The sequence below is a fragment of the Colobus angolensis genome, unplaced genomic scaffold, assembly GCF_000951035.1.
Source record: "Colobus angolensis palliatus isolate OR3802 unplaced genomic scaffold, Cang.pa_1.0 Scaffold29, whole genome shotgun sequence".
NCBI lineage: Eukaryota > Metazoa > Chordata > Mammalia > Primates > Cercopithecidae > Colobus > Colobus angolensis.
The window spans coordinates 12692162-12710682 of NW_012116154.1; the positions used below are offsets into that span (position 1 = coordinate 12692162).

Below are 18521 nucleotides of genomic sequence, written 5' to 3' on the forward strand. Positions count from 1 at the left end.
TAAGTAAAATTTATCAGAGACAAGATTAAAAACAAAGCAACCTACTGTCTATATTTCAGTATAAAGGGATTGTAATATAAATACCTGTATGCTTAATTTGAATCTTGAAATAACAATTATGAAAACAATTTGCAACCTTCACAAAAGAAACGAGTTGCTTTTTAAAATAAATATAATGTAATCCAATCTACTCTAGCCAATGTAATTTAATCATCTATTTAATTTGAGTAATACAACTGGTCTTCTGAAAATAAATAACAATGACTACAAAAGATTATTTACAGGTTCTTACTGAGTTTGAAAGGTCTTATTTACAGCACACACATTTTTAGTAATTATCCATGTTTATAAGCAGAGAGAAAAGGAAGACACAAAATTAATCTATTTTATAGTTCAGATGTGGATTTAGCTTCTGCTGCCAATTTCATCAAGGCTAAATTTTAGAGTTTTTCAACTAATTGTGTTTAACATTAAAAAATGAAAAAAAGGAAAAAGGAAGACATAAAAAGGGAACAGTACCTGGACTAGAAAAATAAAAAAAAAATCTGAATTTATTTGGCTTCAAATGAAGCCTCCAGACCAGTATAACAATTGTTTTTAAATACATCAAAGATGAGTAGGTAAAGGGAGAGGATGTGCAGGAAAAAATCATTTCAAGGCCTTCTTCCCATCCAACATTTTATTTAAAAAATAAAAATTTTCAAAACTTGCATTTATAATTGTTTCTTCCATATAATTTTCCTTTCCCCCTCTGTACCTCATACCACTCTGAACTTCTCTAATGAGCTTACTACTTTTTTCATTATAATTAATTTACTGTGATCAAGGTTGTATCTCCCAAACATAAAAACTTCCATCTTAAAGGCAGAGGTTCTTTCTCCTTCACTTAAATTTCCTCAGAAAGCCTTGGTCATATTTTATTTTCAGTGTCAGTTTGTTGAATCAGAATGAATAACCACAGCTTTGACACTGTATAATTACCCCATGAAACAAGAGACACCTATTATTCTCCTTTGTTTTATTTGCAAAGCAAAAAATACTTTACTTACTAAAAACCTGCAAGAGAAGAGGTAACTATGGAGGTGTTTTACCTTAGAAGAGGAATATTGAGTTAAAATGACTTTTCAGTAGGTGGGCTAACCTCCCAGGTTAAGAGTACTAACTTACTGGGCAGGGTGGCTCATGTCTATAATTCTGGCACTTTGCGGAGCCGAGACAGAATAATCCCTTGATTCCAGGAGTTTGAGACCAACCTTGGCAACATAGTGAGACTTTGTCTCTACAGAAAAATAAACAAAATTACAGGCATGGTGTTGCATGCCTGTAACCCCAGCTACTTAGTAGGCTAAGGTGAGAGAATCGCTTGAGCCGGGGAGGTCAAGGCTACAGTGAGCCAAGAATGTGCCATCGCACTCCAGCCAGGGCTACAGAGCAAGACCATATATACACACACACACACACACACACACACACACATACACACACACACACACATACACACACACACACACACACACATATATATATATTATATATAAAGGATCTACTATACTTAAATTCACTTAAACAGTCCAGAGTTCCTTTACCAAATAGAAGATGCTTAAGAGTTTTTGTTATGTTTTAGCAGCACAAGGCTTTTTATACATAAACCTGGCAATAATATCAGAGAAAGGATAGAATTATATATAATCTATAAGCAAAAAGAATTCAAAGACTGAAATAATACCTTAACTAAATAAGGAACCAAAATACAATCAAATGTATTATCAACAAGTGCTGAAATTCACACAAGCAAATGCTTTGGGAGTCTGGAGGCAAGAAAACCACGAACTGACCTCCAAAGTCAGTTTGAGATTTCATGAGCGCCCATTCCCTCCTCAGATGTCATAAGGGTTCAGCAAAGTCATCTAGTTTAAAAGGATCAAATTAGAATAAAAAGGGGAATACGGCCACACATTTTATCAGAGTTAATTACTAATATTGAGATTAAAAAGAAAGGACTGAGAATCTGGTAAGCATACTAATTGGACATTATTTTCAGCTCATTTTCCCTGTTAATGTGAATAATTTGCAGCAGTTTAAAGGGAGGTGCAATTTAAAGGGAGGTGAAGAATAATGCATTCAACTAGAACACTTAAAAAAAAGAAAAGAATGTAGAGAGATCACGACATCTCCCTACCTTGAATGACAGAGAACACAAAGAGTGGGATGATTTGATGCCAAGAGATAGAAAACTTCCTTCCCCTCATTTTAGGTCTTTGCTATATTTATAAGTCACTACTCACGAGTACTACCCTATGGTACTCCACACAAAAGTCAAAAAATTAACTGGAAAATATTTAAGGTGAGAGTATATACTGGTAATTAAAAAATGCTAAATTTGTGAGGCTGAGCATTTTATGAAGTCCTCATGGTTAAGCCGTTGTACTATATCAAATCTACCTAAAGTTGGCCAGGTGTGGTGGCTCACACCTGTAATTCCAGCACTTTAGGAGACCGAGGCAGGCAGATCATGGGGTCAGGAGTTGGAGACCATCCTAGCTAACATGGTGAAACTCCGTCTCTACTAAAAACACAAAAAATTAGACAGGTGTGGTGGCAGGCACCTGTAGTCTCAGCTATTTGGGAGGCTGAGGCAGGAGAATGGTGTGAACTCAGGAGGCAGAGCTTGCAGTGAGCCGAGATCGCGCCACTGCACTCCAGCCTGGGCAACAGAGGAAGACTCCCTCTCAAAAAAAAAAAAAAAAAAAAAAAACTACCTGCAGTTAATAATAATCCCAACTATTTATCATTGTTATTTAAATAATGGCAAAACATTTTATCAATTAATAAAGTGAAAATACAACTTATTATTTATTTATAAATTATCACACATTGTTGTCTTATTTAGTTCCTTCTGCAATCCTATGATTTGCAATTGAACAAAGTGAAGCTAAGAGGGGTTAGAAAATAATACTCCTTGTAGGAGGTAAAGCCAGAATTCAAACTGATATCATCAGATTTCAAAGCTTGTTTTGTAAACTAGTAGATTCTACTCACAGCACTGCCGATTATTCTCTAGATTCTTTTAGATTGTACTGTTCCTTTTGCCAGACATAGCACACATTTTAATTAGTTGAGATCTGGCTTAGAGACAGTCTCTATAATCCCTCTGTATATATATTACTATGAAGAAATTAAAGTGAATAGTACCCTCCCAAAGTGGTGGCATACAGACTTTTGGAGGATACTTGGGAGGTATAGAGCCACGTCACAATTGACAGGAAAAATGAAAAAAATGCAGCCTCAGTCAGACACTGGCAATTAGGGTGACATAGAGAAATGCAAAACTATGAAAATGAATCCTTAGCAAGGAATGTTAGTTTCTTCCTGCAGAAGACGAAAAAAGGTATGATGGCGGGCGCCTGTAGTCCCAGCTACTCGGGAGGCTGAGGCAGGAGAATGGCGTAAACCCGGGAGGCGGAGCTTGCAGTGAGCCGAGATCGCGCCACTGCACTCCAGCCTGGGCAACAGAGCTAGACTCCGTCTCCAAAAAAAAAAAAAAGGTATGACAAGTATTTGGTTTTTTAGGTATTGTGCTTATGCCACTGAAAAGTATATGAGAATCTATGGAAAGATGGAAGAGGCAGCCTTGCTAGAGAAGTTTGCTCAATCTACATGAAATCAGTACAAACCAATAACTAGACAACTTTGCCTGACAGATGCCTGCTTGAAAATTGGGTAAACAGGAGAAAAGGAGAGAGAAAGAGGAGGTCCTTTATCTCCTACAAAGATATGCATTTAGTCTCTAGTCCTATTACACTTGGCCATTAAAAATTGGTGGCTTATTCCCAATGATATTTCAAGTACACTGTCTAAAAGCAATATGAAAAGTCCAGGGTTTACTGCAGCATGTTTAAATAATCAAGGACAAGGTATAATGCATGTAGAATGAAGAGATGAAGGAAACAGAATGAATCAAACAGTTGAGCTTAGCTTATATAAGTATGACAAAGTAAGGAAGTTTGGAAAGGGAAAGTTCAAAAATATTCATGTATAAAAGTCAAAAGTATTATTTAAAGATCTGAGAAAATCAAGAGACATAAAATGAATTAGGGATTTAGAGTGGCCAAATTTCTAACCTCATTTAACTTTTTATAAACCTGTTTTATGGATCATCTGCTTTTTTTTTTTTTAATTTATTTTTATGGTGTGATATTTAAGAAAGTCTACCTATAGAAAAATATATATCATTTCCTATCTTTTTTTATTTGCACTCTGACCAAAGTTCACACTGCTAAGTAAGAAAATATATGTGCTTATTCTATTGTGAAATGTCTTAATCAAAATTCATGTATTTCGAGGGCATTGTACTCAGGGCTTGATCAGATGCAGATGGCTCTTGCATAGTGGGATCTGAAGGAGGCTCCACAGCTGTCTCCCACACTGGCCTACTATGGTGCCAACATTTCCACCCACCTGGCCAGAAATCACACCATTTGATTCAGTCCACTCCTTTGATTTATGTAAAAAATGCATTTTCTACTATTAAAATGCACTTGCTGTGTGGGTTGACAGAAAGGCCCTAGAATCGGTATTGGGCTGCCCACATTAACATACATTGTCAAATTCACTCACTATCTCACTATGAGACAAATGTCTCTATTCTATAGCATAAAAGATACAAGAAAAATTGAATGTAAGAGAATCGCAGATTATTGGACCTGGAACCGAGTAAGATTTCAGAGTTGATTTATTAATTTCCTTAGACAGTAGCTTACCCACACCGATGGCAAAATTGAGATGAGAAGCCAGGAGAGGTGTTTTCTATATCTGAGCTTATTAAACACTAATTATCACAAAGACTTACATAGCAAAGGCAAACTGGCTTTGCGAAGATAATTTAGAGGGGGCTTTGGAAAGATCAAGAAGGCCATGGCATTAAGGACCAGGATAAATACCATAGACCTAAAGAAACTGTTCTATCCCACTCCAAGAGAAAGTCCGAAGAGTACTGCATAATTAAAATAAGAGCAAACTCTTGCATAGTCAATGCTTGCCTTGAATGAGATGGTGCTTTTAAGCCTAATGTTTGGGTTTTACTTGAATTATCAATTCATAGCAATATGCATCAATTATTCTAACATTTTCATTATCAAATGTTTTTATTACCTATTTCCCACCATAAACTCTATATGAATTATTACTTTATTGCTAAATGTATTGTAATGAAATAACGAATAACCAATTACTTCAATGTCTGATTAGATTGATACTAAAGGATTAGCATGAGATTATCATAATGTTGATGATAATTAAAGGCAAAGAAATCTATATTAGTAATCTTTGTCACAAATAAATGTATAACTAATAAGGTTTTCTTAAACTATTTTTTAAATGGTGTAATGTAGTATTACTTTGCAGGGACCTGAGGCATTTTACAGATTTGGAACTTTAAAATGGTGGGTCTCATTCTACATTATTAGATTCTGGTGGTACGAAATTATGTTTATTCTTATGGTGTATTCTTTTTCCTCAGCTAATAACAGAATAAAACCTCATCCTACATTTGGCAGTAATGTGTTTTAGAATATAGCTTAAAGTTTGTTAAACAGGGCATTAACACACAGGCCCTTGGAATGAAATTGTATTTATCATACTACAGTACAGAAGGAAGATAAAACTTTTGTAAAATGTAAGTACATTTCACTTAAATTTTCCTGTTTCAGTTCCTTCTTTGCATTTGTGAAAACGTATTTTTATCATTAGCTATCCTAACTTATTCCTGGTTTGTAGCATGACATTGGAATTTTGCTTGTTATTGCACTGGAAATTATCTTCTCAACTATACAATGAAAGTTAATCCCAAACACTTGGTGATAACTACATTGTTTCACATAGGTTAAAATTCCAGAAAAATATTTGAGGTAATAATAATAAGGAACTAGCACAGCATCCCAAATGGTATTTTAATGGAAAATCCAAATGAAAATCCAATACAAATCCTGATTAAAACCTAGTCAAGCAAAAAACTACAGATTACCTGGATTCCAATTAAATGTGACAAATGAATACTTTACAGGTTTCAATTCCAATTCTATTTGTGTCAGAATGATCCATTAATATTGAAGATGAAATTACCAGAATTTAAGCAATACAATTGCACTTTATGGCTAGATGAGTAGTTTGAAAACATGGACCCAACAAAATTGTTACTCAAAGGTCAACTGCTACAGTTAGATCACCCATAGTGCATCGCATTTCATTCTGTTATTACCTATAGATCAAGGTTAATATGAATCACAGCTAATAGATGACAAATGGTCACACAGACTCTGATTTTCAAGTGTTGATCACATACAAAATCAGGAAAAATCCATTACATTATCATGGCCCTTCCTTTTAATAGGTCTTAAAAACTTAGTTATAAAAAAGAATTAAAGGTCTCTTTTTGGAACTCTTTCTCATTATACTTTCTATTTTATTAACAAGCTCACCTGTTAAGTTTTCCATGACATATATGTTTCCTAAAACGTAACCGACATGTGTTTGTCACATATAATTTTATTTTAATTATTCATCATTTCTTTCTTATTTTAAAGGTGATGAATCCCCATAAACTAATAAAACAGAAACTAACATTAAAAATGATTATAATGCCAGTAGTACAAAGTCTTTTTTTAATAAAGCTGACATCCAAAAAATAAAAATTTAATTGTGCATTCTGTTCTTTACAGTAAGAATAAGTACTTCTTAAAACACAAACAAAATTATATGTTCTCATGAAAAGGTAATCTCAGATGTAGTAATACCCCTAAATTAAGTTAATCCTGCCTTCCTAGGTATGCTCTATTTATCATCTATCTATATTAAAAATACTGTAATTACATATATGTATTACATGTAATTACATGTACTATATATGTATTCTATATTACATATACACATCTGTAATTACATGTTACATGTGTAATAAAGAATACATTATAGTGCATATGATTATATACATGTAATTGCATATAATTACATAATTATCTTTTAATTATTCATTATTTATTTCTTATTTTAAAGGTGATGAATCCACATAAACTCATAAAACAGAAACTAACATTAAAAAATGATTATAATGCCAGTGGTAAAAAGTCCTTTTTTAATAAAGCTGACATCCAAATTACATATGTAGTTACATATTACGTATGTAATTACAGTATTTTTAGTTTAATTTCTTTTTCCAAATAATTTTAAACATATCTGCCTTAAATATATTTTCATCAGCATTGCAATTCATACCAAAATTGTATGCCCATTAAAAAAATTACTAAAAAAAATACATAATTCTTAGAAACCACACCAGACTCCCATCCACATAAGCACACACCACCATACACACAGATAAACATGCCTTTATAGCTAAGGCAAAATGCCATTTTAACTATGCAAAATTAATCAAGAGGGACATCAGTCATCAGACCCTGATATCATATCTTCTTACTCGAGAACAATGTAGATAAATAATTATTTAGCATAATATAATTTAGCAATACTTTCACTTGGGGTCATTTATGATATCTTATATTCTAATATTGGATTTTAATATTCATAGGTAAACTTCCAGAGGAAAATCAGTCTTTCTCCTGCATTAATATGCTCTACTTGCATATATATCGGCACTAAAGAAACTGGTATATAACAAAAAGTTAGAGTATCTTATTTCACTCAGGGGTTGAGATGGCAAAAGACATAAATCCATTTCAAGTTTTACTAGGGATAAAATGTGTGTGATTCCTCTTCCTTTCTCTCTGTATAACCGTATCTCTCTCTTCATATTTGAAAGAATAATGAAGTTTGGATGAATTTTACCATTCCATTATTTGACACAAATCTATTCCTCAGGCATTTACTTATGACTCAAAATCCAGAAAATAAATCACCAAATTATCTCTGGGAATATAAACAAATGTGAAAAGTTTTATAAGTGCTACTTGCAATCTAAATGTATAACTTAAAGGAAAATGTATACAAGGTCAATTGTGGTAATTATGAGAATCACCTCAAAACAGTATAAAAATACGGAGTATTATGATTTATTTTCCTTCCTGTCTCTCACATAAAAATGAAAAAACACCTTATATTTAAGTAAGAGGGAAATTCTAATAGTATTTATTGTATATTATGGAGAACAAAGTAGTACGATTCTCCTTTGACTCTATTCAGTGATCACTGGAAAGGAGAGGTTTGAAAACGCTTTTCTAAACATCTAGGACAAGAAAAGGTAGAGCAAGGTATGTTTCTTTCATTTCCTTTCACTAAGACCGGACAGTTGTACTCGAAGAAATAGTTGCATGACAAAAATGAATAGAAGAAAACAATTAGACAAGACCTTTCTTGGTGACTATTGTTTAGGAATTCTGCACTTATTCAGCTTCCTTCACAGTGGGCCCTGTTCTGATTTATTTATAAGTGCGTTTATTTCGGACAGGATGTTTTAAAATGGTGGTGCAATTTGGGTGAATTTTATCTACAGAGTTATGTTCCTTTATTTGGCATTTCTGTATTTTGGCAAATATTTATCACTTAAATAAAATGATTTTAATGTCAGCTATTTTATTTTGGTTTTAGACTGACCTTCGCGAGTCAACTTATTACGGCTCACTAGCGTGATTATGTGTGTGGATGTTGTGTTTGCCCCTACCATTTTCCATATGCTCTGCCTCACCAACACTGCCATCCGGCGTGGTCCTTTCATAGTTGTCCTCTGGGAGTGGAAGGGCACCCAGTCTTGGCCCTGAAGAACTCTTACTGCTTGGTGTTTCTGACTCCTCCAGCCCGCTGTCATAGCAACTCTGCAGTGACCCTTGATGTGGGTCCTGAGGCTGACTCACAACAGAAAACGTCACTCTACGAAATGGCTGCAAAAGAAAAGATTCTGAATGTCACTACGATGTAAGATTGTAAATGATCTTATTAACAAAAAATACATAAATTATATACATTAAGGTCTACCGGCAACTAATTCAATACAAAATGAATAGATATGTTGAAATCGCGTTAGTTAACTACGTATTATCTAAGGCAATGTCTAGAACTTAGATTTTATTATGGTAAAACTGGAAATTCCCTTTCAGAAACAGAGATTTAAAAAACGGTAATTTCACTAAAACACACATTTAAATCTGATATGTTAGTTCCACATATTCAACCTTTTTCTATTCTAATGGTAATCACTTCAGATATGCTTTCCAGAAATGGACTCTAAAAAACCAAGGTCAGTGATTTGTGAAGGCAGTAGATATTGAACTAATCCATTGTAAGAAGACTCAATTTTTAAATACTTTGTCCATATGATACAAAGTTATAAAATCAAATGGGATGGCAGTTGACTTAAACTATCCAAAGTACAGCTGACAAATAGGAATTTAGATGCAGTGCTAGGAAACAGAAATATGTTTATTACATAATTCCTATAAAAATATTGTCTATTAACCTTGAAATTGTAAGAGTTTTACTGAAATAATAGATAAAAGTATCCCTAAACAGTGAGTAGAAAATAAACTATAAAGTTTAATTGTGTGTTCTTAATATTACTGTTTGTGATTTGTTCAATAAAGTAAAATCATATACAGCCTTTAATTTGTTTCTTAAAAATTTTATGAAACTTTATCCAATTGAACCCCACAATTTACTATGTTACTGACAATGGCTGGACTGAAGATGGAAGGTATTTGCAGATTATCTTAGTTAACCACAAAATAAAATAAAATAAAAAAATAGGCTCATTAAAGGAACAAACCAATGACATGTATTGACAGTGCTACATAAGAATTATAATTTGGAAAAACATATAAAAATGTCCTGCAATGTCAGTCTGAGATTATTCTTGGCAATAGTTGTATCCATAAAGCTGCTGCATGAATTTGAAAAATGTCAGAAGTGTACATATTTTTAAACTTATAACTCAGACTGTTTCTTTTTATTACAAAGTATAAAATTAATGTTGCCAGAAAACAGTAAAAGGTTACAAAACCTTTTTTGCACCTTTATAACTTGAATGTTCATGATACAAATTACTAAACATGACCTGGACCAGTAGAATTTTAGAAATAGTAAGGATTATATGCACATGGTAGGTTATTAATGGGAAAGCTAAGAAGAGTTATAACATATCCCCCACTTTATAAATTGGCTTTGCTAAAGACAAACACATGCTTCCATAAAATTTCCCTTTATTTTGTCACAGATGGAAGACTAGCTGAAAATATCGTGAATTGTCAGTATTTTGTCAGAATTGTCACAATTCATGTACTTATTTGAAGTGTACAATCTTTACAAAGTCTCCCTTTTATTCTGATTCAAAGTCAAAATCAGAATAGCTGAATACAAAAGGAAAACATTTAATTCATGTTCTCTTCTTTATAATGTTTCACTGAATTGGAACTGCAGTATTTATAAACAATTACAAATATTTTCAATATACATAGTATGTATGTTATGGATTTAAATTTACTCACAATAAACTTTTTAGAAACATTATTCTTTTTTCACTAATGATTCTCATATTTCTTTACAGTAATATAGTTGTGATATTTTACCCTGTATTTAAAAAATATGTATAAAGAAATGTAAATACCCTGTATTTAAAAAATAAAGAAATCAATTTGTACCCTTATTTTTACCTGTGTGTGTGTATTTTCTTTTCTCCCACCCCTCGTCCACCCCACTCACACCATCCACTCCATCCACCCCACTTCTCACACCTGTGATTGTTTAATGCTTTTGGTCTCACCTTGGAAATGAGACCACTGACAGTCTCCTAAAACCACATTGTTCTACACACAGAAAATATTCAGTAAATACTTCTGAACAATGAAATTTTAATGACAATGTTGAATTTAGCCAAGAATGCCAAGGGTTATGCAGACATATTATCATTTGAAGACATAGCAATGGATTTAAAAATAAACAAACATATAAAAAGAGAAAGGAAGGTCAACTGCTGTTCTTAATTCTATTTTAATGACTTTCAAAACTTTTAGAATATCTTCATTAACACAAGAAGAAAACTCAAAATGAATACAGAAATACACAACACATACCAATAATCTTAGAAACAGAAAATAAGAAATGATTAGAAATGGTGTTTCATTTTGATATAAAAGTAGAAAAAAAGAGTGACATTTGGTTGAAATTTGGAATAATTTTGGAAAAATTTTGAAATACGTGCTTAAATGTTTATTCCACCAAAAGTAGATAGGCTAGCAGAGAAACCAGTGATAACTATGTTTATAACGAAAAATGTTAAGAATAAAATAATGTTGTTCCTGTAATGTACTATATAATGACTGCTATGAACCTATGCATTTTGTTTCCTTGATTTCCTACCCTATTTTGACTGTGAATATTTAATCTTTATCAGTTATTTTAGAAGTAAAAATTGCATAATTTTAAAATATTGATATCTATTTATATATTAGAAAATATTTAAATTCATCAATTCTTCCTTTCTTGTATAAAATGCTTTTTGCATTTAAAATAACATCTGAATGAATAAAAATGTAACTGACAATAAATATTTAAAGTAAAATGTATCATACAATGGATTATAATATATCACACCTATCATTTTATTCACATTTTAAAATATTTAATTAGAATGTCATAGTACGATATCAGCATTACATCATTAGCTCTTCAAATTCATTTTGATAATTGATAATTTTGAATAATAAGTTTTTGTGGTCAAGTATTTAAGTTGACAATGTGAACCAAATTAATACAGAAGTCAAAAACCTGAAAGAGCTCCCATTGATGCAAGAATTAAGATTTAATTTAAATAGTATATCAGACATACAGAGTTAGATGAAACGAGAGAAAGAGAGAGAAACGGCGAGAGAGAGAGAGGCAGACAGTTGAGTCTTGAAAAGATAGCTGTTTTACAGTGAAGGTTATTACACCATATTCATATTATTTATATATTCCAGAAAGATTGACTAAAGCAGAAATGTAAAGCAGTGTCAACTCCTGACAGAGAGAATGAATTTGCATTATATATGTAACTGTCACTTTGTTAATTACTGATACTCTGAAGTAGAATAGCTTACGTGATAATTCTTTAACCTATATGTGCCTTAGTATCACCCAGAGAACTCGTGGAAAAACCAGATGCCAATATCTGGTCCCAACTTAAACCCAAGGAATCAGCAATCAGGGCGGGACTCAGAGATCGGGAGTTTTTAAAAATCCCCAGCTGATGAAGAGGCACAGAAAGGAATGAGAAACTTTATTGTCAGGAAGAACATAGGTAGAGGTTCAAGAAAGCAATGTGCTCCAGGCAGTTAGCTGGTTCTTTAAGGGTATAAAATAGTTTCCAGGGAGAGTCAGTAGACTGCTGGTTCCATCTTGAGACTTAAAAGTATGGTCATAAAGACATTTAGTAAATTGCAGTGTCTGAACTTTGTATTTTTCTGTCTGGGGTGATAAACGATTTTGTGTCCTGTAAATGTAAATTGGTCTATCTAAGAGAAGAGAAAGCAAAGAAAGCAAAAGAGCTTGAGGAAGAGTGTCAGTCTGCCAGCTCTTTGAAATTGTGAAGACAAGCTACAGACTTGAATAAGTACTGCAAGACGGAGATCTTAAAGAAAATTATTCCGGCCGGGCGCGGTGGCTCAAGCCTGTAATCCCAGCACTTTGGGAGGCCGAGACGGGCGGATCACGAGGTCAGGAGATCAAGACCATCCTGGCTAATACGGTGAAACCCCGTCTCTACTAAAAAATACAAAAAACTAGCCGGGCGAGGTGGCGGGCGCCTGTAGTCCCAGCTGCTCGGGAGGCTGAGGCAGGAGAATGGCGTGAACCCGGGAGTCGGAGTTTGCAGTGAGCTGAGATCCGGCCACTGCACTCCAGCCTGGGCCACAGAGCGAGACTCCATCTCAAAAAACAAAAAAAAAAAAAAGAAAATTATTCCAAAACCTGTGGATGAGATGTGTGAAAGAATTAAAAAACAAGAGAGTGAAAATCAAATAATTTCTTTAGGTAAGTGAATTATCTAAAGAAAAGGTCAATAATGAAGACATTTTCTGACAGTTCCTTGTGAAAGAGAAGGAAGAAGAAATGTTGAAAGCAGAAGATTATGCTAGGAGATAAAGTATAATGAAATATTTACCTAGCAAGAGGTAAGGCTGAGAGAAGGTGGTGGCAATGAAAATGGACAGCAAGGCCATTATAAAGAAAGCCCATATATCTGACTGGATTGAGTCATTAATTCACTAGACCTCCATTTATTTTATGCCTATTATGTTCCAGGGTTTCGAGGATGCTCCAACAATGATTCTACACATTTAAGAAACTCAAAAACTTATCAATCCATAAAAGCACAAAAATATAATGTGATCAAGTTTCCAGTAAAATAGAGGCGTAAATAAGATTCTCTAACACTTAGGAATTTAGGGCAGGCACTGCAAAGACAGTGGTTTCTTGGTTGAGATCTCTAAAAGAAATTTGATAGATAATATATATTTGGGGGTTGATTATAGATTCCATATTCCATATTGCTAGAAGCAAGCAATTAAAAAAAAAACGGGTGAGGGCCAGGCGCAGTGGCTCACACCTGTAATCACAGCACTTTGGGAGGCTGAGGCAGGCGGATCACGAGGTCAAGAGATTGAGACCATCCTGGCCAACATGGCGAAACTCCGTCTCTACCAAAACTAAAAATTAGCTGGGCATGGCAATGAGTGACTATAATCCCAGCTACTCAGGAAGCTGAGGCAGGAGAATCGCTTGAACCCGGGAGGCAGAGGTTGCAGTGAGCCGAGATCGCCCCACCGCACTCCAGCCTGGTGACAGAGCGAGACTCCGTCTCAAAAACAACAACAACAAACAAAAAGATGAGAATGAAAAGCAGGTCACTTTCAAAACTCAGAAGTCAAGGAAACATAACATTTCCAGAAAGGCAATCCTATGTGATCAAAAGCATCAGAGACATCAAGAAGGATGCTGACTACCACATGCCCATTGGATTTATCCTTTAGAAGGACATTGTGGCTATAGTATCTCTAAACTCTGGGGAACAATTGTAGGTTGGACCAAAAGAAGCAGAAGATTGGCTTGTCAATAAATGGAGAAATAGAGAAAGCGGGAATGCACTACTACTCTTAAATATATGACAAGAGAGAGAAATAGGGTAGAAGTTAAAACAAGTATTTCTGTAAAATGTTTGATTCATTGATCTACATTTTTGTCTTTCTTCATTGGCACTGAAGAAGGTTTGCTTGAAAATAAATATTTGGAGACGTAAACAAAAAGGGGTGCTCGATAAGAGAAGGTGGTAGCAGAATGAAAGAGAGCAAAGAAGACAAGCTAGCTAGAATTAAGAGAGAAATAAAATCAAAATAATTATAAAAACATTGAAATGTTTCGAGGAATTTTGTTAATGGAGTATGTGGATGTATGTGTTTTTAATGGGAAAGAAAAAGCACACAAAAAATAACAGAACAAGAAAATAATTCTATTCCAAGAAACCCTATGGGACCTGGAGGACAAGTCAGCTGATCTTCGGTTATTGTGCCTTAGACTCAGGGTCTGTACAATGGAGATAATAGCACCTGCCCCTTGCTAACTTAAATACTCTCAGAATTAATGAGATAGTAGTATACCTCAGGCCACAGCTATATAACTAGAGTTAGCTCCCATTGTTTTGATGCTTTTTAAGAAAATATAGAGCTAGCCAAGTAAAGTTTCTAAATAGAATTTCTAAAATCCACACAAAATTTCAAACCTAATTATCCTATTAAAGTGCTAAAATTTTATTTTTCTAAATGCAAATTATTTGTACTGCAAACATGTACATACAATAATACTCAACATTTTTAAAAGCTATTTAAATCTAATCATTCATTAAGCATGAATATTTCTCTATTCAGTTATTTTTGAATGGTATTTATCAACTATTTTTTTCTCCATTATGACATACTAGAGACTTTAACTTGAGGACATATCCTACTACAGGTACTACTCGGACATTTTAGAGTTTGTTACAAATATATTCAAAGGCAAACTCCAGATAATGTACAATCCCTGGAGCATCGTATGTACCATCATTCTCCCTCTAAGCCTCCAGCTAATGGAAATGCATTAGAGCTGACGCTGTTTTAAACTACCATATACTTATAACCAACATTGTTCACTCCTTATTTAATTTTATTCACTTTATTTTCTGGAAATCTAGAGGTCCCATGAGTAGGCAAAAGTGTTAAGGGAGAGGTCTTCTATCTGCCATGCTTGCTCTTCTGCTGTTGGAAAGCCTGAACATAGTGGCCTCTTCATATCCTCCCCTCTGCCCTAAAATGTGATTGACACCAGAGGAAGGGATGTGCGATTACAGTGATCATTTCTGAATGAAATTAATCTCAGAGACTTAAAAGGACAAACATAGCAAATTAGGATTTATTAAATTGACTGCTGTGGGGTGTACTATGTGACATATCCAGTAAATGCATTTGTATTGGATAGTTTTGTTTTCTGAAAAATATAAACAGATGCTAAAATGGACATATTGTGGAATTGGGATCAAGAGAAAGACTGCCTGCTTAGATAAAGAGAGGAATTAGAATCCATCTGGATTACAGAAAGAAGGCTTCTGTTCTAATGACATTATTGCAAAGGATAAGGCACTCATGAAGGGAAAATGAGGTGAGCATTTGATTCATTATTCCCTTTCCTAAAATTGCATCTCTATGACTGATAACATAAAGCACCTAACAATCACCCTAAATCTAGGCAGTTGACAGATTCAGAGATGACATGAGAAGCTCTCAAAAACTGTACCTTTTTTTCAAAAATAAACTAGCAGCCAAATTCTATCCCGCTCTCCACCCAGAGAGTTCAAGAAAAGTTAAGTCCACACATTTCAAATTCACTAGAAGACTGAAACAGTTTTCAAAAAAGTCCACATTTTTAAATCTCTAGAAAGCAGAAGTCAAATTGTACTATAATAATTTCTTTACTTTTTATTTTGCTTTGTGAATTCATTTTTATTTTTTTAATGTTAAAGAACCATGTAACCATCCTCCCTTTTTGAAAGTATTGATGTAGTAACATTTACTACTTATAATCTGCACATTTGAGGAAGTTAATTTTGAAATTCACATTATTATTAATGTTATTAATATTCTATTACTAATGTATTCTGCTTTCAGAATACAATAATTGCAAAATATGTATTACCTATTTGGTATTACAGGTGTTACCTATTTGGAAAAATATTTGTTCAAAAGTTCATGTATAGTTTCCAAGAAGAGCAATAGAGACCAGAAGAATATTTATAAATATATATAATAATAATACTATTAAAACATTTCTTTTTATCCATCCTGATTATATTAATTAGAAAGTAACCATCACATCATAAAAGCAAACATTATGTTCCACAATCAGACATATTAAAAATGTGCCTTTCATCTACTAAGCAAAATTTTCTAAGTTACAACCTCTACACAATAGTTACAGTAAAACAGAAAATATAGCACAAGGCTAAGAGTGCAGATGCTTTCCCTTTGGAGTCCATTTTTTATAACCTAGCGACACTACCTTTATGGGGATTTTATTGGCAAAAGGATAGGACCCTAAGGATGCCATCTATTGGAAAGAACCTCAGGTTAAATCTCTTTCCTTATTGAATACTGCTCTTTGTCTTACAGACAACTTTATTGGGAACTTTAAATCTGCACCTTCCTTTTTAGCTTCAGTAGTTTCTCCATAAATCGTCTCCTTATCTGGAACTCACATACAGCTGTCTCAGTCACATCAATTATTTCTGAATGGGCTGAAAAGCCTTTTTTATTTTTTCCAATTCACTTAGTTATGTCCATCAAACAGACTTCTAATGACTCTCTTTGTCAGTCACAAAGCACTGAAACAGTCATGGAGCAGAACATTGCACTATTATAAGGAGTGCTGCATTTCATTTTTAAAGAGGGGCTAAGGCTGTGAGATCTTTCCTTGCAAATGAACAGGCACTGATTAATCTGCAAACAGTCGCAACCAGTGTCAGTGGCTATTGAACAAACATATTTAGGATTCTATAGTGCATTAGTTGGAGTATATCTGGCAGAACTCTCAAACAAACTTTAATCAGGCCTTTAAACTTTTTAAGGGTGTTTTCCTTTGCTAACATTTCAAGATCCCTCCATACTTCAAACTCTCTTTCTTTCTTTCAAGTCAATAGCAGATGAAAGGATATTAACAAGATACATGTTGAGACATTTGGATTAGTTAATCAAAACTCTCATTTGGAGCAGAAGTTAAATAACTGCATTTCCTTTGACTTGCATGCAATTACATATTTGACATTATTATTTATATTTATATTTCAGAAATTAAGAGTGTAAGTGATTACTATAATTCTTAGTCCAGTAGATTACAAACTATTTAATTATTGCAACAAAACAATGATGTTAATTTTTTTTTTTAAAAAAAGCAGCTACTCTGTGCCAGGAAAATGCTATTCATTTCATTTATGTTGTCACTTTTCATGCTATCCTTATGTGGATCATATTAATATTCTAATTTTGCAAATGAGAAGAAAATATAATGAATTTCAATATTCAGACTAATGCAAGAACTACTCTAGCTTAAAAATGCAAATCGGCTTCTTGGGTTTTTACCTGCACTACTGAAAAATGTCAGGAAACAGAATAGCCAAAGCCTAAAACTCTTGGTTAATATAGACAATTGTTTTTCTGAAAACTTCTAATAAAGATATTATATTCTAAAACACAAATTGTGGGCACTGTATATTGCTGACACAATCATTCAATCTAGGTTTTGCTCTTTATTGCTGGGTTATTTTAAACCTAGTTAAGGGTTTGGCAAACTTTTTTTGTAATATGTCAGAAAGTAAGTATTTTAGGTTTTGTGAGCATAGGTCTCTGCCACAGCTACTCAACTGTGTCAGTGGAGTGTAAAAATAGCCATAGAACATCTGTAAATAAATGGACATGGCTATGTTCCAGTAGTTTTTTTTTTTTTTTTTTTGGAGAATTTTTTTATGTACTTTAAGTTCTGGGATACATGTGCAGAAAGTGCAGGTTGGTTACATAGGCATGTATATGCCATGGTGATTTGCGGCACCCATCAACCCGTCATCTACATTAGGTATTTCTCCTAATGCTATCCCTCCCCTTGCCCCCCAACCCCCAAAAGGCCCTGGTGGGTGATGTTCCCCTTCCTGTGCTCATGTATTGTCATTGTTCAAATCCTACTTGTGAGTGAGAACTTGCAGTTTCTGGTTTTCTGTTCCTGTGTTAGTTTGCTGACAAGGATGGTTTCCAACTTCATCCATGTCCATACCAATGACATGAACTCATTCTTTTTAGGGCTGCATAGTATTCTATGGTATATATGTGCCACACTTTCTTTATCCAGTCTAATATTGATGGGCATTTGAACTGGTTCCAAGTCTTTGCTATTGTGAATAGTGTTGCAATAAACATACATGTGCATGTGTCTTTATAGCAGCATGATTTATAATCCTTTGGGTATATACC

The 18521-nt window shown here is 33.8% G+C and overlaps 1 protein-coding gene across 1 annotated transcript in view; it reads right to left on the reverse strand.

Moving 5' to 3' along the window:
- Positions 1–18521, reverse strand: part of PCDH7 (protocadherin 7) — a 431401-nt gene that overhangs the window by 220961 nt on the left and 191919 nt on the right. Inside the window, exon 2 of the mRNA XM_011949144.1 lies at positions 8672–8888. Coding sequence (XP_011804534.1) covers positions 8672–8888 — 217 coding nt within the window. The remainder of the gene's footprint in view (positions 1–8671; positions 8889–18521) is intronic.